The 24,127-nt window shown below is 34.1% G+C and overlaps 1 protein-coding gene across 6 annotated transcripts in view; it reads left to right on the top strand.

Moving 5' to 3' along the window:
* The window catches only part of RAPH1 (Ras association (RalGDS/AF-6) and pleckstrin homology domains 1), a 113,644-nt gene that overhangs the window by 34,451 nt on the left and 55,066 nt on the right, over nt 1-24,127 (top strand). For 4 of the 6 annotated variants that reach the window (XM_081260507.1, XM_081260503.1, XM_081260506.1 and 1 more), the window contains exons 2-6: nt 256-375; nt 4,350-4,455; nt 5,229-5,734; nt 14,705-14,785; nt 19,288-19,362. In XM_081260507.1, coding sequence (XP_081116633.1) covers nt 256-375; nt 4,350-4,455; nt 5,229-5,734; nt 14,705-14,785; nt 19,288-19,362 — 888 coding nt within the window. The remainder of the gene's footprint in view (nt 1-255; nt 376-4,349; nt 4,456-5,228; nt 5,735-14,704; nt 14,786-19,287; nt 19,363-24,127) is intronic. The other 2 variants (XM_081260504.1, XM_081260505.1) reach the window with 2 other exon arrangements.

Here is a 24,127-nt window from a genome sequence, read left to right as displayed (position 1 = left end):
ATACTCCATTTACGTATGATCTGTTGGAGTGCATTCTGCTGTCATGTATAACTAATTAGAACAAATAAACAAATTCAAAAAAACATTAAAAATCTTAAAAATTTCAACACTGTCTCCATTAATGACTTCTAGTTTTTAACAATAATATAATTTCTGGTTTTGAAGATTGATACCAGAGAGTTGTACTATATATCAGAGCACATACCACAAGTTACATTTGTAACTTTTCATTCAACACAAATGTCTATATTTCAGATGGAACAGCTTTCAGATGAAGAAATTGACCATGGTGCTGAAGAAGACAGTGACAAGGAAGACCAGGACCTGGACAAAATGTTTGGAGCCTGGCTTGGGGAACTGGACAAACTCACTCAGGTTAGAAGTAGTACTTGAAAAACTGGTTGAGGATTTGAAGTTATCACTGCATGGTAAAAGTTTAATGTGCAGACATAAGGATATGAGTACAGGTTAAACTTTCTACAGCTAGAAAGGAAAAATGCCCAACACATTAACAAATGAATAAATAATAACTCCATAACACAAGGTAGTATCTCCTATGATTACTCTAAAGATTTAAAAAAAATTATGACAGCATCTGTTTAACTAGAGGAATTATCTAATACATTTTCATATGTTTTAAGGTTGCTAATTTAAAATAAAAAGTTTCAAAGCCTAAAATTTAAAAGTTCAAATTTTAGCAAAATCCTATTTAATAAATTAGTAAATTTAAGTACATTTTACAGCATAATTTCCTTACATGTCAGTATTTTCTTTTACTTGTTTCTAGAATATTAACAAAATTCCATTCCATGGTGCATTTTAAAGAGTGATTACCTTTTGTTTTATGGGATCATGGGTTTAAAAGTAATAATAACCGTATTCTCTCACACAGGACACTTAAAAACAAAATGTTACAGTTTTTACTGCCCTATGTAATACATTGTATTCAATATATGATGATGGTTTATTAAAATAAATTTAATTTTGTGGCAGTGATAAAATTAGAATAACATTTATCCTTAAATGATATCTTTGGGAATGCATAAGTATGAGGTTCTTTAGCTAATGGTACAGTACTCATTGGTACAGTAGAAACACAAAATATTAACTTATTTCTGTACTGTAGATCATTTTGAAAATCAGATGTCTGTGACTATGATTTGTTAATAATTGAAATTTTGGGAGACTGTTGATTTCTACTAATGATTTTCTTGGGACATTCGCTTATCTTCTGATCAGAAGTAAGCCCCACCCACACTGCCTGGAATGTCGTCTTTTCTCTCTCTCTCTCTCTCTCTCTCTTTCTCTCTCTCTCTCTCTCTTTCTTTTAATCCTTATGCAGTTCATAGTTTATTGACCCTGGGATGTCTTTTATGTCTGTATTGTCGACCATTTCTATTTAATCCTTAATTTTTTTAAGATGGTAATTTTGGCATAGAGATGATGGCTAAGTTAAGTAGTTTTTGCTGGGGAGAAAAAAGCAAAGGAGAGAAAACAAAAATGAGCATGCATGAATAAAATTATGCAAGGGCCAGCTGACATGTGTCTTGTCCCTGATCAGGTGGGTTTTTGTCCTTGCTTGAGAGGGGAGCCAAAAAGAGAAAGACATTTAGGTATCTGTAGAGCTAATAAAGGTGCAGTGGGAACTCCATGCTGATCCACTGTAAACTAAATTTCTACTGGTTTGTTCTCATGTATTCTCCCCTATATTTTAAATTGCCTAACGTAAATGGAAAGAGCCACTCACCAAAAAAGGAATGGCTCCTAAACATGCTATGGTTGTTCTTTTCATCATACAAATCGGTCTTTAGAAAATAGATTAAAACTATTGCATAATGTAACTCAACTGCTAACATTGCTTTTTAATGGAAATTTTCAGGAAATAATTGACTTAGTGGCTAAAACCTTAAATTTCTTACTGAAATTTAAAAATTCTCACTATAAAGTGTCACCTGTGTCCATAATCAATTGTATTTTTAGCATTGTATTAAATGAAGTTTAAATTTTAAGTAGTAGGTAATTCTTAAAATAGTTTGTAAAATTTTGTGTATTGTGCATTTTTCTAAAAGAGGGTTCACAGCTTTAATTAAGTTTTCAGTGACTGCCACCAAAAGATTGACAGTCCTCCTACTAAATTACCAATTTCTTGGACTGAGGAGTATTTCTTATTATTTCCTTTGTTGCCCTAGCACCATGGACATAGCAGATAGTTACAATACATGACCATTCATTTAAACTTGTAAATAGATTGACTTTTAGTAAATCTTTATACTCCAGGTATCTTACAAAAAATGTTAGCTACTTTTTATTCTCCAGTTCCACCAAGAGGAGGGGGATTAGGGCTTAAATTGCTGCAGTAGAATTAAGTTTGAGATTAAACGAGAATTTTCTGGCTATTTTGTGAAACTGTGAAATAAGGCACTGAAGAGATTTTGGATCTCCTTTATTTAATAGCTTTAAAGTAGGATGGGCACTATCTGTATGGATTCAATTTATCTTTAGATCAATGAGTAACAGAGAGTATTCAAATTTGTTTATTTGGTACTGGGTACCAGAGGTGCTTTGCCAAAGAGCCATATCCCTAGTCCTTTGTATGTTTTATTTATTCTTATTAGTTATACATGATAGTGGAATGTATTTTGACATCTTTTACATATATGAAGTATAACTTCTCATTTTTCTGGTATACATGATGTAGAATAACATTGATTGTGTAATCATATATGCACATAGGAAAGTATATCCTATTTATTTTACTAACTTTCCTATTCCCATTCCCTCTCCCTTCCTTTAATTACCCTTTATCTAATCCAAAGTACTTCTGTTCTTCCCTGCCAACCCCCGAGTTAGCATTCACATATCAGAGGGAACATTCGATTGGTTTATTTCACTTAGCATGATAGTTTCCAGTTCCATACATTTACCAGCAAATGCCATAATTTCATTTCTCTTTATGGCTGAGTAGTTATTCCACTGTATGTATACCACATTTTCTTTATTCATTCATCTGTTGAAGGGCACCTAGGCTGGTTCCATAGTTTACCTATTGTAAATTGAACTGTTATATGGAGTCACAAGCCAGAAAGGTCCCTCCACGAATTCTAATTTAAATCCATGATTGGGCTGGGGTTGTGGCTCCGCTGTAGCATGCTTGCCTAACACATGCAAGGCCCTGGGTTCGATTCTCAGCACCACATAAAAATAAATAAACAAAATAAAGGTATTGTGTCCAACTACAACTAAAAAATAAATATTTTTTTAAAAAAGAATATCCATTCTTTTTAAAAAATTTGAATATCTTATATCTAATTTACATAGTGACTAAAAATTTAAAAACTGATTCTGATATATGCAAATGATTTAAATATCACTAAGCCTAATTTCTTTCCCCTTTTTTCTGAAGTTTCCTATTGTAAGTATCCTTATTGTTGAAATAAGGAAAAAGGGAAATAAAATGTCCTTTAAAAAGGTGTTGAGGGGGGCTGGGGTGTAGCTCAGTGGTAGAGTGCTTGCCTATCGTGTGAGGCACTGGGTTCGATTCTCAGCATCACATACAAATAAGTAAATAAAATAAGAAATTTCATCAACAACTAATAAAAATATTTAAACAAAAAAAGGTGATGAGGACTGGGGGCTTAGTGGTGGAGCATGTGCTTAGTATGGAGAAGACCTAGGCCTGGGTTCAATCTCTAGCACCAAAAGTAAATTAATTAATCAGATTTAATTAAATAAAATAGTGGTGAGATAACTTATAAGTTACCCTTATACCCTTGATTGTGGGTATAATTGCTGTTTTGTTACAGATAGAATAGCAGAGTTGTAGTTTGCCCTCATTTTGAAGTTGTAATTGCTTTCTGTTAAAAGTCTTGGGTTTTACCAGTTTTGAGTCCAGAACTGACCTTTATCTTTAGGGCGATTCATGGCCAAAGAATGAAGCTATCCTGAGTGAAAAAAACACATATATCCCTTTAGGGAAAGAGATGACAGAATTCTCTGCACGAGTCCTTTCCATTTCTGTTCTTACCGTGTCCGTATTCACATATCAAACTTACTTTATAGTGAATTTATGTAAAATTAGGTCAGTCACAACTTGATATATTTGAAAAAATACTTTGAACTATGATAGTCTCAATTTTCAGGTGCCCTCAAAGTAAGCATATATCTAAAAATTGAAATAACTAATGAAAATACTGTGAAAACCAATTATACTTTTTCTTAAGGCTATACTTAGAAGAACTTTGGTTTAGTTAATTATTATATGGTAATTTACTTAATCATAAAAAAATTTTCATCTTTTTATGTAATTGAAACCTGAATTTAATATGACTTATTAAACTTTATTTTTAAAGACTTTGGATTCTGACAAACCCATAGAACCAGTGAAAAGATCTCCTCTTCGCCAGGAAACAAACATGGCCAATTTTTCTTATCGTTTCTCCATTTACAACTTGAATGGTAAGATGTAACTAAGTAAAGTGTAAAATAGTATATTAACCTGTATCATGTGGGAATAATACAGCGACAATTCCAAATATAAAAACTATGTGTAACCTTACTAAGTTCTATGTTTCTTGATTTGTGCGTATTACTAATTGAGATTATCACAGAAAAAAGACTGACTAGAACATAACTAAAATAGTATTCCAGTTGATTTATTAGTACTTGGCAAAATACATACTTAGATGGAACCCCCCCCAGCATATTTAATTTCATTGTTGTTTTCTCACTTGATTAAAATCCAATGAAACTATTTATTAATAATTTTAAAATCAGCCCCTGTGACTTTTATTTGATATATTCTACCTAGTCAAGTTTATTGACATTCCAATCTGTAATTATTTTAAAGACTTTTAAAACTTCCCTTTTTATGCCCCCAGTTCTTTTGGTATTAACATCTTTACCTGGGCATTAATCATATTAATAGCCTATTAAAACCTGTGGTGAAAAGTTATTATGGATGATGTGGGTAAAACCATGGAACAATGTTAAGATTTTTGCCTTTGAACTTTAACTTTATTCCCCTCGATTACTAGAGATCTTAAAACGTGGACTAGTTTCTTCTAAAGATTTCTTTTGGAATTTAAAACAAGCAAACTATTGGCAATACTTTGTTTAGCTTAAGACCCAATGGGATGAATTCTTTTGCTTCTTCCCCCATATTTAACTGATTTATAATGGAATGTATAAATCCTGATTAAGCGTGTTCTGGAAATGTGTGTTCTTTGCAGAAGCTCTGAATCAGGGAGAGACTGTTGATCTGGATGCCCTGATGGCCGATCTTTGCTCTATAGAGCAGGAGCTCAGCAGTATTGGTTCAGGAAATAGTAAGCGTCAAGTCACAGAAACAAAAACTACTCAGAAATTACCTGCTAACCGACATACATCAAAACATGGCACCTTGAAAGGATTATCGTCTTCATCTAATAGGATAACTAAACCTTCTCATGCTAACTACTCTCTAGATGACATCACTGCACAATTAGAACAGGCCTCCTTGAGCATGGACGAGGCTGCTCAGCAATCTCTACTAGAAGATACTAAGCCCTTAGTAACTAATCAGCACAGAAGAACCGCATCAGCAGGCACAGTGAGTGATGCTGAAGTTCGCTCTATTAGTAACTCCTCACGTTCTAGCATCACGTCTGCAGCCTCCAGCATGGATTCTTTGGATATTGATAAAGTGACACGCCCTCAAGAGCTGGATTTGACATCTCAGGGGCAGCCAATTACTGAGGTAAATGGATGGAACTTTTTTCTTCCTGGAATTTTAGAGTTAAATAAGGGGGAAATTATTTTTAAAAAAATTAAGTTTAAACTTTCTTAATGCTTCTACATTTAAAACTTGTCAGTGATGGCTGTGTCACAAAGATGACTTTGAAAACATTTAATTTCTTTTTTTCCCATTCTTTGACTTTTTGAAGTCCTTGAATTTAAATCAGTTATTTCATGTAATTAAAAATATTGAAATGTGATTTCCAAAGCCACTAATATTTACTAAGTTGATAATTGCTTTTCAACATATGTATTTAAATGAGAACATAAGAAAAACATTCATCCCCATTGTAGTTCTCTAAGATTTTAGTGTTCATGGTTTACCCCATTTTATTATCAAAGAGTCAGTGTGATGTAGTGGATTTGCAATAAGTTTAACAAAAGCCGAGTTTGGTGAAGGAGAATTCATTCATTTTTATCAAGAAGATCACAATTCTGTTACAGAGTAACAAAAAGCAAGAAGGAAATCAACAGGTTAAATCTTATAAAATATTGTTTAAGGAATTATAGAAAAATTTAAAATTTATGCTTATTATGTGACATTATTGATTTTTTTTCTCCCTAGCTGATTTTATTATTTAGATTAATTTACATAAGTGAGTAACTCCTAGTATATTTGTTCATGGGCCTAGCTTTGTTCTAGTACTGTAGAGCTCAAAAGAAACATGAATCATGGCAGTTTAGAGGTAAATTTGAGTTTTCTTGCTGAGAAAGTTAGCAAATCATATCTATCTAAAGAATATGCTTTCATTTATTTAAAATAAAACTTTACATGGTATATTAATTACCTATAGAGAACTTGAAAACTGGTTTGTGCTTTATAATATTCAAAAATTATAATTAGCACCAGTTACTTGTCATTTTCTTGTCTTTTAGATACATCTACTTAGATTTAAGCAATATTTTATTGCAGATACGTTTTCTTTATTACTCTCTCTTGTATGTTGAATTGAGTCAAGATGCATGAGGATAGATTATAAGCTAATTATTAAGAATATTCTAACGTGTGTTTATCTTTCTGTTTGTAAAATACACTCAAAAAAGTTCAAACTATGTAAGGACAAAAGAAGTAAAAAGTGAAAAATCCCTCTCTCCCAGCAAACATACTTCAAATGGTATCTAGTGATATCCATGGGCAAGGACACTAGCATTCAATGTTGTAATGTTTAATATAATACTTTTAATAAGGTTTGGTGAATAAAGTAGGCAAAGGACTTAAAAGTCTCATCTGGCCTGTTCTTTTGCCTCACCCAGAGGGGATAGAAAAGTGATTTAACAAGCCTGGAACTTGATTTAATGTGTTTTTTTGGGGGGAGGTCTGCTCTGTTCTGATTCAAATCAAGTAAATTGGGACAGCTCTATAGATCCCAAACCCATATATCCAGTTATCCTCAAAAGCAAATACTATTTTTATTTTTTGCAAGTATAATTTTTAAAAAAAATGTAATTGGTTTTCCATGCATAGAGTTAAATAGTTCTATAAGAACATTTTAAAATCAAATAGCTCTTTGAGATTTGTTACAAAAAACTTGTTATACTAACACATCATATTCTATTCCCAGAGATAAGCACTTTCCTACTATTTTAACTAGTTCTTACAGTATTTAACTTCTTACCATTAAATCCACACTTACTTCACTATTTCCTGACTTTTCCCATTATGTGTATTGTCTGCTGACTTCTTGCTCTGGAAAGTGAGAATATAGCTGTCTTTAGACAACTCCTTGTACTTCTGTTCCTCCATTCTCACAGTGTATTTTGATAGGGTTACTATTCATTGTTTTTGTTATGATTATGTATTTGCAATTTGCTTTTAAACTGTAATCTCTTACATCTCCTTTTTGAAACCTCATTTTGCTTTCCCTAAAATTCATAATTATCTTTAGATTTATAAAATAATTAAATTTTTGTGTGTTTATCACTGTTGTAATTCTAAATTTTATCCCTGTTGATTAAATCTCTCACTTGCATCAAACAAGGTTAGTGTTCTGTTAATTTCATCTTTAGTTTCTGGTTTGTTCTTTTTTGTGTGTGTTTTTTTTTTTATTTGTTTATTTGGAGTGGGGTGTTTTTGTTTTTGTAGTCTGTAGGATTATTAAGTTTTTTTTTTTCCAGAGTGGCAACCTTCTGCAGAGAAGATTCTTCAGTCTCCTGCACAGAGGACATATGCCTCACTGCTAGTGTTTAGAGAAAAAAGGGTTTAGACATGAGGTGATCCTCAGTGTTCAGTATATGAACTTCATCTGATCTTTCTAGATCAGGGTTTCTCAACCATTAGCACTATTGGCATTTTCTCTTGTGAGGGTCTGCCTGGTCATGATAGGATGTTTAGCTGCATCCTTGTTCTCTACTGTCTAGGTGCCAGTAGTACATATTCCCCTCTAGTTGTAACAACTAAAAATGTTCCCTGAAGGACAAAATCATTTAAGAATCATTGCTCGAGGTGAAAAGTTAACAGTAGATCTGAGCCCTAATTTTTCATGAAAATTTTTTGGGGTTTTTCCTTTACTTGGTGTTCTCTCCTGGAAACATACTGGATTGGAATTAAGTATAGAATGTCTCCAGGTAATAGTGTTTATTACAAAATGGACCCCTGATTACTAAGTTTAGGTAGACCAGGAAGACTGTTCGTGAAGAACCATATAAGCCTATGAGAAGATGCAGAACTTGACTTCCTGGTGTACAGTGTAATGCTTGTCGATGAGCATGAACATGTCCCTGAGGAGCCCTGGAACTTGACCTCATTGGCTGTTAAAAGATTCTACTGGTTCCCATAGAGCATGAAGTTTCTCCAAGCAGTGTGATTTTTGCATTTGCCCACATAGTCTCTGTCCTTTATGAGGAGCCTCACTTGTGGACTCAAAAAAGGCCCCTGCTGGGTAGTGTGAACTCCCTCTGAAGATGGTGTATTTAATGCTAGCATGCCAGCATTCTCTTTTTCTTTCTGCAGAACTGAGTGAACCCCATACCAAGCAGAGGTCTGTTGGATTTCTGTGAGTGATTATCAGCCAACTGAGACCACTGCCAATGGGCAAGTAAAGGGTCTTCCTGCTTTAGTCTCACTGTCACTTCTGCTGACACTTTGGGGGATTTTTGAGGTTACATGATATAAATTGAAGTGATACTTTGCTTTTCTTCAGTGCTGACTCAGCATTCATATTTCTTGGGTCTGCTGAGTTAGTTACCTCCCAGGTAAATGCTTTCTAGCTTCCAAAAATCGCCATTGTTTTCTTGGAATTTGTCATTAAAAAAAAAAAAAAATTGGGAAGAGTGGAACTACCTCATTTGCCATTTCTTCTTAGTCACCTCTTCATATCTATAAACTCTTGACTATGGAGTACCCCAAGGCACAGTTCTTAGGCTACTTTTCTATCTATATGTACTCCTCCTGATCTCATCCATGTGTACTGACAACTCCAAATTTTAATTTTAATTTCTCTTACTTAAGACACTTCTTGTGCCTTCCTTTACTTTATTTGAACCCATTAAAGCAGTGGTTCCCAACTAGAGGCTCTTTGTCCCTCAAAAGACATTCAATATTTTTGGTTGCCCATGATAGGAGGGTACTACTGACATCTGATGGGTAGAGGCCAGAGATTCTGTTGACATCCTACAGTACATAGGACAGCCTACACATAAAAGAATTATCTGAGGCTGGGGTTGTGGCTCAGTGGTAGAGCACTCGCCTAGCACATGCAAGGCCCTAGGTTCAATCTTCAGCACTATATAAAAATAAATAAATAAAAACAAAGGTAAAAAAAAAAGATATTATGTTTTCATCTACAACTGAAAAAAAAAAAAAATCTGGCCTAAAACAGTGCCATGGTTAAGCAATCACATCCTGAAATCAGAATGCATCTATCAGACCTGTTAGCAATGCCCCAAATAAGAGTGTATTGTGTGAAGCCTTCGGTTAACACTTTTAAGTTATTCAGATTTAATGAGCATCAAGTCATCTTAGATTCAAGAAAATACGGGTATCTTTAGCCCGCATCTTTCCCCTGAACTCCAGGTGTATTCATTTCATTTCTAATCAGTGTCTCTGTTTGGATGTCCTGATCTAAACCTGAAACCCCGATCTTTTTCTCCATACTCGCTTCTCCCACATCTTTTTTCATCTCAGTTAATGACTGTTTCATCTTTTAATTTCATCAGATACTTGCCATGTCTTTTATCTGCTTATATTTTTCTTTCACCTCCTTTCTGATCCAGCAGCAAATACTACTGGCTTTACTCAGAATATATCCTGTCTGACCACTGCTTACCACCTTCACTTCCACCAGGCAAATACCATCTCTATCTAGATATGCAATTTTTATCACTTAAATTATCAAACAGCTTGTGCTGTTGTCTCATTGAAAAGTATGAATGAATTCTAATGTTACATATATTATTCCATTCAAGCTAAGACTGAAAAGATAAAGTAGATCAAGTAACTGAGAAGTCTATTTTTGAATTTCATAGCCACAACATCTGTTTATTGGTTTTTAATAAAAATTTTAATATTAGTTGATTGTTAAAAATGATTATTTTCTAAATATTAGGAATTATTTTAGTATAAAATTACTCTCCACAGATACACTTAAAAGTGAAATACAGGATAATTTCAGTCAATATTCTTTTGAAGTCCACCAGCAATAATGATAATTTGTTAGGTCTTTTAAAATTAGAATTCATTGTACGATTCATTGTACTTGAAATAAATTCTAATAAAGGCACTTTATTTTTCAGCCAATGTGAAATATAGATTGCAGTTAATCTACTCATTTTGGCACTTTTATTCATGTTAATAAAACATACTTTTCAATGAGACAACAGCACAAGCTGTTTGATAATTTAAGTGATAATTGCATATTATAAATTCTCTATAAAATAGTATTTATAGATTGAAAGTTAATACTGGAATATACCTTTATATTTGTTTTCTGGTAGTGTTTACCCCTAAATGATTCCCTAGAATTCGGAATTTTATATATGAAAATGTATTTTTTAAATGAAAAGACTTTTTAAAGCTATTAAAATTAGTTTTATAATAGATTCAAAAGGTTTTGCTGTATCTTAAAAAATAACTTGGTGATTTATTATATTATAATGGGGAAAAATTGCCTAGTGCCTGAGCTATTAAAAATTTTGAGATTATAACTTTTTTCCTTATATGTAGAGGGTTTTTAAATATGAACAAATGGTCAGTATTAAAGTTTATGATGTGATACAACAATGTATATCATAGCTTCAGTGCAACTGCTCCACCTTGTAGAAGTATTTCAACAGAAAATTTGTGTAGAAATTTTGAGGTATTAAGAGAAAAATAGCAGTTGTGTTTCATAGCACATGGGGTGTGAGCCCACTAGCTTCAAAGCCCCAAATTATTCTTAGCAAACATAATCTTACTGCTCTGAAGTAGTAACTGGATAGGAAGGAGCACAGGACTTTCTGAAAGCTTCAGAAGTCCTACACATCTGAATGATTGGAGTTACACATTGATTTTTTTTTTTTTTCTTGTAGCAACCTTTCTCATGGCTTCACTGAAATTTTTTCATGTGTACCAACTTGGTGTTAAATTCCAATTTGACTGGCCTAGTGAATTTAACAGCAGAAGAAAAAGCTATCAGATGAAAGAAGAGACTGAAGATTTGGTTAATCTGGGGGAAAATCTAGTTCACAAGAGCATTTTTCATATATACTTTCTGTCAGCACTGGCATATATGTTCTAACTCACATTATGTGTATTTCTTGGGAATCTACATTTTTCGCTTCTCTGCAGAAATAAAATGACTTTATTTGATTTTAGGTCTGTTTTGTTTGGGGTTTGTGGAAAACTGGTAAAGAACCTTTTTTGTTTGTTTTGAACAAGAATAGAAATATATTCATGGGTTTTTAAAGTTGATCGGGTCTCTAAACTATAAAATGATTTTTAAAACATTCAAACATTAACAAAGAGAAAAGAGGGGGAAATAGAAAACAATAGAAGCAGCTTTACTGAGTGCTTATTCTGTGCTAAGCATTGGGTTTTGCATGTCTTACCACACTAATTTTGCCAAACACAGTGTATGGAAATGAGGCAGAGAGTGACTGCATAATCTGCCCTAGGATTTGAACATAGCAACCCTTGATTGTAGACCTCATGTCACCATATCATGCTGCTTCATCAGAGAATTGAAGGGGAATCCAGATGAGAATACTGGCCAGTGTTCTCAGTGGGAGACCTAAAGACAGAACTTCATGGACAGGAGGAAAAAAATGAAAGAGATCTATGCAGCAACACCCCCATCTTGTGGTGTTTTGGTATATTTTTTAATGTTTTGGGTTAAAATTTAAGAATGGAATAAATTAAGTCTTAAATAAAATTCAAATGAGGGGTGACAGTTTTCCTGTTTTTAGAGTAATGTAATTCAGTTATCATTTAACGCTTATATGATATATAAATGCTATTTTTACCTTTATTTGACACATGAATAAACAGGTTAAACAGTTAACTCCAAAATCACATTGTCAGTAAATGGCCATGCTGGGGCTTGAACCCAGGCACTCCATTTCCAGGATCTGCATTTTTTGTCATGCTATGCTTATTGTCAACAGAACACTTGTTAAAAATACATACGTGTCAGTAACAGATGAATGTACATCTCTTTTACTGAAACAGTGGGTGCACAAACCTCCACTTCTTTTCTCTGATTGTAATATAAAGTATTCACTCTCATGAGGAAGTATTTTATTTGTAGCCACTCCTTTTGTACAAATCCATTTCTTTTTTTTTTTTTAAGAGAGAGTGAGAGAGAGAGAGAATTTTTTTTTAATATTTATTTTTTAGTTTTCGGCGGACACAACATCTTTGTTTGTATGTGGTGCTGAGGATCGAACCCGGGCCGCACGCATGCCAGGCGAGCACGCTACCGCTTGAGCCACATCCCCAGCCCCAAAGCCATTTCTTGATAATGGTTTGGCTCTTGTGTTTCGATCAATGCTTTTCGATATGTACCCTCCCATTCCTACCCCAAGGATTCTGGCTGGCAAATGATACTTCATCTTAAGTTAGCATTTGGTTGTAGAAAGAGGTTACCCATAACTTATTTTGCCAAGATTTGTGGGAAAATTTTGAAAGATTGATACAGAATCTGATAACTTTATAGCACAAATGAAAGTTCTTGGAACTGAGAAAGTTAAGAGCAAAATTTATGTGGAGAATTGATCCTTGAATTCATTTTTCCTACATGTTTTAGACTAGGATATGATAAAGAGTAGGTAAAGATTAGGTTTGGGATAGATCGTTTATTTAAGTATTAGGTACCTTGTAGAAAAGGAACCTAATTAACATGAAATAAACCATAGTCTGGTTTTTTCATTTTCATCTCTTTAATGTAATAGCAGAAATTAATTTCTATTTCTACTCTTTGTGTGTTTTATTTTGTATTTTTGTCCCTTTACAACATAGTTTTTATAAGAATATATTGAATTTTAGTAACTATATAATGTTCCATTATACTGTTCAAAATGGTAGTCAGTCATCTCTTTTAGATACTTTAGATTTAACTGTCAAGCTTACAAAAACTTGAAAGAATAATAGAAAGAACTCATGAAATTTATTAACCAGCTCCACCAATTTTAACATTTTGCCACATTTACTCATTCCTTGTATGTATACATTTTTTCCTGAACCATTTGAGAATTGGTTGCATTTGTCGTGACCCTTTAGCCCTTAAACTTCAGTTTCTTTGTCCTAAGGATAAGGATATTGGCAATATAGGTTTGATAGGTCTCCTCTTGATCTAGCAGTTGAAACATGCTGTAGAACATGTGTAATGAGAAAATTTAGAGATGGAAAAGCAAAAACTGTCTTGATCTGACCAAGCATGTTGCAGGAAAGCCTAGCAGAAATAGTTATCCATACATTCCATAAATATTTGAGAGCCTAGGCAAGGCACTGGACTGTAAGGGATCATAATTTACAGTGTCCTTAGGATGATCTAGCATGTGAGAAAGAAGGGTATAGAATTGAAACCAAACAAGGGATTTCTATAGAGTGTGGCAAGTACTATGATAGGAAAGACAAACCTTTTTTGGTTGAAAGATCATTAATGACTTTGACAATGAATTACAGAATGCATTACAATTCAAAGGATAAAGGCTTCAGAAAAAAAATTATTTCAGGAAATTATGAGATAAGTGAGTAGCTAAAAGGTGGAGGAGCTTTAGACCATGAATTCAGGAAAATTGGTAGTGCAGAGGAGAAAATACTAGTTTAACCAGGAAACTTTTTTTTTCCCCCTGTGCCCTCACCCTTAATGGGCTGGCCTCATTGAGTATCAGAGACTCATGTTGGAGGAAGAATGAGTAAAATCTGGGATATGCTTGGTTTTGTTATTGTTAGATATTGGTGGGTGGGGAGGCTATTTATATAGAACTGGGGGAAGATATGAGAAAGAATATGGTTTAGTTCCAGAGTTTACTTTAGTGATAAGATCCTCATGATGGATGTGATTTCCTTAGTAATGGGGGGAAGTGAGCTCATGTGACAAGGAGGAAGGGAGAAGCTAGAAGCTTGAAGAACTCAGAACAGGGTATGAAAGGATGATTTGGCGGAGTGAGGGGTAGAGGTGAAGAGTGCTGCCAAACCGTGGTCAAAGCCAAATTAAAGTTTGTCAGCCTGAATTGGTATTGGACACGATGTTTGTGCACAATTCTCCCATGAGTTGTATTGTCCAGAGGTAGAGGGAAATGATTCATAAATTATTAAGGCTTAGGATCATTTGGTCCCAATCTCTAATTTTTGCATAAAAGAATCTAAGGTAATTGCATGTAACTTTTCATTACTCTTTTGTTTCATTACTCTTTTGTTTCATTTCAGTGATCCTTTTTTCTTTCTGCATGACAAGGAGAGCTGCCCTTTTCACCTCCTTTACCTATCATTTTCTTCCTTCCTCCATTTTCACAGCATGCTATTTCTCTGAGATGTCCCCGCAAGCAGGCCAAGCGTCATATTGACTTCACAGAAGAACAGGCTGAGCTGACACCTGTAAGTTCTGTAAACATGTCATGGGACTGTTTAAATATCAGTAGAGAGGAATGAATGCATTCATTAGAACTCCAAATGATGAAACCTGTCATATAACACCAATTTTTCAAGTAAAAAATCATACGAGCAATACCAAATAAGCACCTTTATGATAGGGTATCAGTGAATATTGATACTGAGGGTAAATTAGGTAGGTAGCATATCTGACATACAGAATTTTTGCATTGGAACCAGAAACCACATTTTCTCTTTTCTTCTGAAGTCAAGGGCTTTTGTCAATTTCTTAAGATATTAATAAATTTAGCCATTCTTCAGGATGGGGGTTATCAAATAGAATGACTTCTGCACTCATTCTGAACAGAAAACCTAGTTTCGGTTGATAAATCTGGATGCTTCAGAGCTGTACTGTTCCATAGGGTTGAGACTAGCCACACGTGACCGTTAAGTACTTAAAATGTGGTTAACCCAAATTGAAATGTGCTTTAAGGATAAAATGCACACTGAATTTTTAAGACTTAGTATGAAAAGAAAGAACATATTTCTTTTAATGCATTTATATAGATGACTGGTTAATATTCTGGGTATGGTTTCTTTATACCTTTTCAAATTACTTTATGGTTTCAAAGTTTTCAGTCCCATGGTCAGCCGCTCCCTTGTTTGGGGCCTAAGGTGAAGTAGAACATTATGGTAGAGGAAAGCTGCTCTGCTCATGGCATCAAGAAGGAGAGAGAAACCAGGGAGAAGGTAAACCCTTCCAAGGTACTCCCACATTGACATACTTCCTCCAGCTAGGTCCCACTTCCCAGTTGTCCCTTCAGCTATCAATGGATTAATCTAGTAATGAAGTCAGCTCCAGTTATTTCCTAAAAGCCCCTGAACACATGAGACTTTGGGGGATGTTTCGGATCCAAACCATAACAAATGTAAATTGTTATAAATATTTTAAATAAGTAATATGACATGTTTTAAGCAATCCATATAAATGAAACCCATTGAAATTCCTGTGTCCCATTATTTAGTTCTTAATTCTAGTCAATGAAATTTCAGATCTCTCTTTCACTTGTATGTGACAGAGTGTGCAATAATACTACCACTTATGATTTGGGTAACTGTTACTTTAAGCTGGGTTTCCACTGTTGAAATGATTTTCCACCACTGTGAACAGTTCTTCATAAATTTTGAACAAAAGAAGGCACAGCATTCCCTCAATTTATTTTACTGGGTAAAAGCATTCCTTAAAAAACAACAACAACAAAATTTAAAATTAAAATTACACAAAATTTTACTTTGTGATTATATGTAAAATGGAGTTAGATTCTGAGCTCAGATTGTTATAAATGGGATTTCCCATTTGTATAATTTTCCATGTAAGGACATTAAAAAGTTATGTGGGATGGGGTGTGTGCTTGCATAGCATCCACCATTTCTGACTTACCTCTCAGTAAAACTAGATAAGTAACAAAAAGTAACACTTTTCTTCATTATGGCATCCCAAAACATCCTTACCATTGTTTGAAATGCCTACTTGAAGACAGAGCTACCCTCTTTGAGAACTGTTCTTCTGAGATCTCTCTGCTGTCTGCTCCCTCTTCCATCCCACAGCCTTTTACTCTGGATTCAAACTTTTTCAACTTAGCCACTAATTTTGGCCTAGGTACTTACCTCCTACTTGCTCTCATGCTACCTGACACACTATATTATAATTTCCAGTGGGCCTGTGTCTCTGTTACAGTCTCAATTCTGTGACAGCAGGAGTACCTACATGTCTGTCACTTTTGCATCTCCAGTCCCTGGCATAAGGTTCCAGGCTCAAAGTTAGAACCAAACAAAATTTTGAATTAAAAAAAAGAGAGAGGAAAAAATGGAGAGATAAAGAAAACATGTGAAATGGATTACAAAATAAGCCTCTGACTTTGTGTTTATAGTGGTAAATACAAGATAATAAAGGCCCTATTTTTATGAAGCTGTGTATATTGTTGTTAACTAGCAACATGTGCCAAGACTGAGGTTAATTGGGTCATGTGCCCAAATCACTGTCTGAATTTCCTCTTCTTCATTCTTCAACTACATACCACTCCTCTTATCCCTCCTGCATCTTTCCTCAGTAACCAGTTTCCCCTGACCCACCATTGCCTCTTCTTTATGAAGAACAGAGTTCTAGAGGAAATATGTGACTCAGATACAGAAGGTCATGTTTGGGTATTGTTTTTGTGTTCTCATTTTTTTATGTGACATTTTTAGGTTGCTTGCCATAGTGATTGCTCCCTTTTTATTTTAAACTATTTTACTATTTCAAAATGAGTCTTAAGCAAATGTAATTAACCTTGCCTCTTACTGAGCAAATTAAAAAAATTTAGGGACTTTTGAAGTCTAAAGGTGATATGAGTTTTGTGGATTTGATTAAATAAATCTCTTTTTTTAAAAAAAAAAAAACCTTAAATTTGAATTTAATATATGGGATTACACTTACCAAATCATAATTTGTTTTGATGGCCTGAGGACTATTTCATCTTTTTAAATTTGAAATGTAATAATCTGAATATAGATATTCTACTGAGGATCTTTTTCTGAAAAAGTAACTTTTATAAGATGAATAGCAGTGGATTTTCAAGAAATTTCCTCAAAATACATATTATATGTTTTATAAATCTATATAAGAATACATTTTTCCCATCATGTGTGAATAGCAAAAAATGAATGGGAATAAGAGCAATGAATGTTGTAGTTTCTCTTTTTAATTATGCATTCCATTCTTTATTTTTCTCAATTTTCTCCTTGTCTTAGCTGATCTTCAATTATAAACTGAATCAAATTTTAAAAAATTTACTGCCTACCTATTGCCTTTGTGGATAAATCAACCAATAAATTTATCTTTAGGATCACTGTATCATCTATGTGAAAGGGCCTAGGGATAATATTCTCTGTTCTTATTATTGTTCAGTCTTGTTGGTGATAATATTTATGTCAGTCAGTGAGTTGGTCTTCCTTCCTTCCTTCCTTCCTTCCTTCCTTCCTTCCTTCCTTCCTTCCTTCCTCTCTCTCTCTCTCTCTTTCTTTCTTTCTTTCTTTCTTTCTTTCTAGAATGAGTGAGAGAGAGAGGCAGGTATAAGTTCATCTTGAATTAAAATTCAGTTTCTTTGTTTTTTCCCCCCATTTTTTTAGTTGTAGATGGACACAATCACAATACTTATATTTTATTCACTTATTTTTATGTGGTGCTGAGGATCGAACCCAGTGCCTCACAGGTGCTAGGCAAACACTCTTTAACACTGAGCTATCATCATAGCCCCCAAACTCAGTTTTAATAATAGTCAATAAAATAACCTTGTAGCAAACTCAACATGGTGTAGATCTGAGCGAAGAGTAAAGAGTAAACTAGTATTATCTTCTATAATAATGTTTCAATCTTAAAGTAGTGTGTTTAGTACTTCCTGAAAGTACAGCTCTAGTATTTGCTTACATGTTTCTTTCCAAATATTTTTTCTCTCCAAAAAATTGTCAAGTTTTCAATTTATAAAATATAACATTATAGAACATTTTCTCTATATCTCTTCTCAGCTGTGTTGTGTGTTAATTTAAACAGTGATTTGTAATTGCATAGTATTAAAAAATAAACACTAACTCAAAGTTATTTAGGGAAAGGCAAGTCTAATTATATATATCAAAACAGTTGGAATTTAAGGATAAGCCAGTACAGTTGCATAAAATTATCTTACAGCATGTTGTTAAAAGTTATTAAAGGGGAAAAAAAATGAAAGTTATTAAGGGGGGAATGGTAATTAGGGATTATATTATTCATAAACATTTTTATGAAAATATTAATTACTTGAATTAATGTAAACCAATTCAGGGGGAAATCTTAACAGTTTGTTTATATAATTCATTTGCTATACAAGTCCTTTCCTTTGTGAATATCTGATTTTTTTCAACATGGTCCTATAATGAGTGGGTTGATAAAATTTTACTGAAAACAAGTATGTCACATCAGGCAATATTGAAAGATGCTTTTCCTTGTGTTATGGCTGGCATTGAATTGATCAGAAATACTTGAAGTATTTAAAATAATGTAGTCTTATTATGTTCTCATCAGAAGGTAATCTTCAAAACTTTGTAGATCTTGCATAGACTTTAGCAACAGGAACACATGTTTAGTCATAGGTTTCTGGCATGTATGTATTTGTTCTCTGCATAACACTCATGAACCAGCTCTGAGATTTTTGTCTTATCCATTTTCCTGAAGAGCCAGAAATCGGCAAGAATCACCTGTGACTCACTCATGGGCCTAGATGAAGTCTCCCCTCCTTTGCTTTTGCTTTTGCTTTTTCTTCCCCACCCCTCTTTATATTTTCTTTATGGACATATTTCACTTAGTTTATTAAAAATGATATGAGATTAATTATAGAGAATCATTCTTGCTTTGTCTACTTTATATTTTAAACACACAATGCCTCCACTGACTTCTGTTATTGCCTTTTTTGTTTTTCTCTCTCTTCCTGCACAAGCACTCCTATCTGGACAGGGAAACATCCCTTCTTCTGAGAAACATTGCAGGAAAACCTTCTCATTTGCTGACCAAGGTGATCCTACTGCTTTCCACATGCATGTAACTATTTACTGCCTTGTAGGTAGAATATAATTTGTTTTTGATTGTGCCCTCAGATTATTGTTTTCTTATTTCAGCACCTTTGTCTTTAATAGAGGTACTTTTTTTCCTCACCAAATGTAACTGTCTACTTAATAACTGTTGGAAGATATCAAGAGTAGAATATATTTTTGGTAATTTTCACTAGTTTTTAAACTTTTGTAAATGCCTAGTAGTCTTCTAGTTTAATGTTCTATTGCATTTTTAAATCATTGCTTTAATTTTAACCTTTGTTACTAATGGCTATCTAAACTATGAATTCTTTAGCAAGCTGTATAATTTTTATTTATATTATCACCTCCTAGTTTAATTAAAACATTTACTTATGTAAACAGAATCTGGATGTTTATGAACTTAATCAAATTGGAGGAGAAGGCTGCAATTTTAATCTCTTAGTTCTGCAACCTCAGAGTGGTTTGAATCAGTCCAGCTGAATTTTCGTTGGGCTAGTGTTTTCAACAATTTAAAATCTTTTAGCAGTCAACATCATTAATCAGGAAATAATAGAATCAGGAAGCTGACTAGCTTTCTATCTATTTTCAAGTCATGTCTGTATTTCATTATGTTCTTTAAGTGTTGTAATATTAAATTCAAGAATGTCAGATTAGATCATTCAAACCATGCTGAGGTGTGACATGTATATTGTACATGCAATGAAGTTACCCTTTTCAATAGATTCTCACTGCAGAATGCACACAGCAATTATGGGTAATGCCTCTAAGTTGTTACTGTGTCTAAGGGTTTTTTAAATTCATTGGTTCCTAACCTTGTAAACTTGGGAAAGAATTTGATAGACCAAAATTAAAATCTCCTCAAGAACCAGCTCACAGAGAAGACCCTTTGACAAAGAAAACAGTGGGACCCTTTCTCTTGCCTAGATTTCTTTCTTTAATGTAGGTCTGTGAGTGGAGGTAAAAGTGTAAAGCTTAGGCCAAGTGCAAGGTCACTTAAGCAGGTTCTAGCCATGTACTTTATAATCTAAGCAAAGTTGTTTTGTTTTCTTTTTTCCTTTTTTTCTTTTCCTCAGCTCTTTTCTGCCTTCTTAACTTGTGAGAACACATTTCCAGGTGGTTTCAAGGGTTTCCTCAGAGATCACCAGTATCTTGCTAGCACTTAAATCCCTTAGGTGTTAGCCTTTTATCATTCTTCCCAGAGCCCAACAATTTATTTTCATTTTCTTTTGACCTTACTGTTTCTACTTAGGATGCTGCCCTTCTCCCTTAATGCAAGTTAAACTCTCTGGTTATCATTGGCACCTTTTCTCTTCTAATATCTCAAGACTGTAATGAAGCAGTATTTTTCAGTTTGCCCATCCATTTCATTTCCATTGCTGACCCCACCCTAATAATAAGCTCTTATCTCTTCTCAGAGACACTAGAGTAGTCTCTATTTTTGCCTGTTTCCCCTCCAGTTAATTTTGTATACTGTGCTTAGTAAAAGTTTAACCCTTTACCATTTCTATTTATTAAAATAAGTAATACTTACAGAGTCAATATTTTGCTGGGTACAGTGATACAATATTGTGTAAATTGGATATGTTCCCCATCCGTAGGACCTCACAGTCTACGTACAAAGATAGATCATGAACATTGACAAAGAAGCACAGAAAAGAAATGTTAAGTGCATGAAGAAAACAAGGGAAAGGTACTCCTGTGAGAAGAGAATCAGGGGTCCATTTCATTTAGATAGTGAGATCAGAAAAGGTCTTTCTGTATGGGTTGCATATAAGGTAAAGCCTGAAGGATGAAAAGATGCAGCCTAACAGGAGAAGGGAGTGTTCCATGTAGACAGGCTGAGGGAAGAAGAGCTTGGCATGCTTGAGACCATATTGCTAGAGATGAGATGAAACAGTTAAGTTAGGGTACAAGTGTCTTGATTTGGGTTTAGAGAGGTAAGTAAGAGTCAGATCATTCAAACTGTGCTGAGATGTGGCGTGTATATTGTACATGCAATGAAGTTACCCTTTTCAGTAGATTCTCACTGCATTGGGGGGTCTGTATTCATATACATTATATATGAAAGTCACTCTATTGAAAAGAGTAACTTCATTGTCCACTTAACAGATACTTACTGATTACCTTCTGTGTTTGCAGCCCCGGAAATATGACAGCAATTTAAGCAAATTTTTTTTTACCATGGAAGGGTTGTTCTTGGCAAGTTTTGGGTAAATGGGGCTAGTAACTTTTCTCCTTCTGCCCAAGAGAAAGCAATTCCAACTGCAGTAGCAGAGCCATTCTTGCCCTCATCTTATCTTCACCTTTGACCCAGTTGTGGCATTAGGGTATCTGGCCAACATCTGACTCTACCTACCTTATTTATACCACCCACCCTGCTTTTGTGGAACAAGAAATTTGAGCAGGATGCAGTTTGATATATAGAATCTAAATACTTTGGGTGGCTTTGGGATGGCGTCATGAAAGAGGTGATAAAAATTCCTAGGCAACTCAGCCACAAGGGCCTCTCAAAGGAGACTTAATCCTAGTGCTGATGGCAGTGCCCTCTCTGCCAGAACATCTGGCTGTTCTGAAATAAGTATAACCTTGTCTTTATATTTGGTGCTGAGGATCAAACCCAGGGCCTTACACATGCTCACTCCCCAGCCCAAAGTACATACCTCTTACCAACTGTGTGGCAGTCTGACTGTCCCTAGGAGTCTGGTTCCCTCTTTGCTGACTCCCTCTGAGAAGTCAATGTTTCAAAAACTGCTCTAATAACTACCTATATGGTCTTGAAAAGATAACAGTCTTTCAGATAATTGGTATAATGTATATAATAACAATACCAACCTTATAATTTTGTTGAGGTGAATGAGATTCTGTGTCTGATATACCTCATAGTGGCAAGTTCTAGGTATTCACTTAATGTTAGTTCTATTTGTGAGGCTATGAAGTTCGTGATTTCTTCAGAGGAAATAAACTAGTTGTTATTACTATTATTATTTTGGTTCAAAACTGTTATAGAATAAAGCAATTAATAGACATAAAGTTATTTATACTACACGTTCTCTGAATCATTTGAATTTTTAAAACTTTTAAATTATTGTAATCTATAAAATAAACTAGATTCCCAAGAAACTGATAACTACTGTTTAGCTTCTTAATTTCAGTTGGGTTTGTTCTGAACTGAAAAGGCCTTAATTTCTCAATTGAAGGAATTCACTAGCCCTCTCTTAGAAGCTGTATATCTCTTAAGTACAGGTATGCTAATTTTTACACCACACACGGTGTTCTAACACTTTATAATCATAATATTGTTTTTATTTAACCATAAGAGTCTCACTCTGTTTTTGTCCCTTATATAAATTTCAGACAGCTTGGCATTCAGTGGTTATTGATAGCCATGCAGGCATTTTTTCAGAAGAAAATTGGTTGTCTCTTTTCTTTTAAAAGATGCAGTCGGAGAGAAAATGGTTCATATGTGTGAAGTGCCCTTTACTTCTATTTAAGATAGTAGTGAGAGTATAAAGGAATAGTCAGAAGAAAAGAGACAGAAAACTTTAGACCTGAGTTTGTCAGTACAACAAGAGATGAAAAAGAAAACTTTGTGCTTTGTGTTAATCACTGAGAATAGATTTGCATTGCATTTATAAATAAACTGTTGCAGATCTTCCTAAATATGTCATCTGAACATACCAGCAAAGATTTCTTTCTTTTCCCATATTGCACAACACCAACATCTTAGGACAATTTATTTTTTCCCAAGTTGTTATGGTTAAAATATATGGTTAGAGGGCTCATTGGTATAGAGCTTGCCTCAAATGTGTGAGACACTGGGTTCAATTTTGAGCATCACATATTAATAAACAAAAAAAGTCCATTGACAACTAATATATATATATATATATATATATATATATATATATATATATACACACACATATATATTATATATAGTTGTAGCTTAACTATAGCAGATATAAATAGAACTTAACCAAGGAAGTTTCTTAACCCACAGGAGCATCAGATACTGTGAATCTTGCAATTTGATGAAAGTATTTTTCTTTCCTGTTTTGCTCCAGAAGTGATATTCGGACATGTATTCAGAGGCATCATGATCAATTCTATTAACTCAGAAAGCTTCTGACAGGGATTATCCTTGTAATAAGCTGGAGAAGATAAACTAAAATTTGCCTATATTAAAATTAAACAACTAGCTCAAATTTTAATTTGATACAATTTTTTAACTATGTTTTACTTTTTTAAATATTTGTTTTTTAGTTGTAGGTGGACACAATAATCTTTATTTTTTTTAAAGATGAATTTTTTATTTTTTTTATTATTTATTTTTTAGTTTTTGGTGGACACAACATCTTTATTTTATGTGGTGCTGAGGATCGAACCCAGCACCCCACGCAGGCCAGGCGAGCGCACCACCGCTTGAGCCACATCCCCAGCCCCTTTATTTTGTTTTTATATGGTGCTGAGAATTGGACCCAGAGCCTCCTGTGCTAGGCAAGTGCTCTAGCCCTGAGCCACAACCCCAGCCCCTTGATACATTTTTTATACAGACCAATTTATGTAGCTGTTGAAGAAAAATATTTGAGCAATAGGAAAGTAGCAGAATGTAGATTTTCCCCACCTACCTGCTTTATATAAAAATGATTTCCTAATGTCTAAGAAGTCTAATTGGCTTAATGTGTTAATTGGTCTCTTGTTTATTTAACACTTCCAGTGTGTGGAGCAGAAACTGATCTCTGAGTT

This window comes from Spermophilus citellus (genome assembly GCF_964194105.1).
Source record: "Spermophilus citellus genome assembly, chromosome: 11".
In the NCBI taxonomy this organism is placed as follows: Eukaryota; Metazoa; Chordata; class Mammalia; order Rodentia; family Sciuridae; genus Spermophilus; species Spermophilus citellus.
This window is presented reverse-complemented; position numbering and strand designations above follow the sequence as displayed.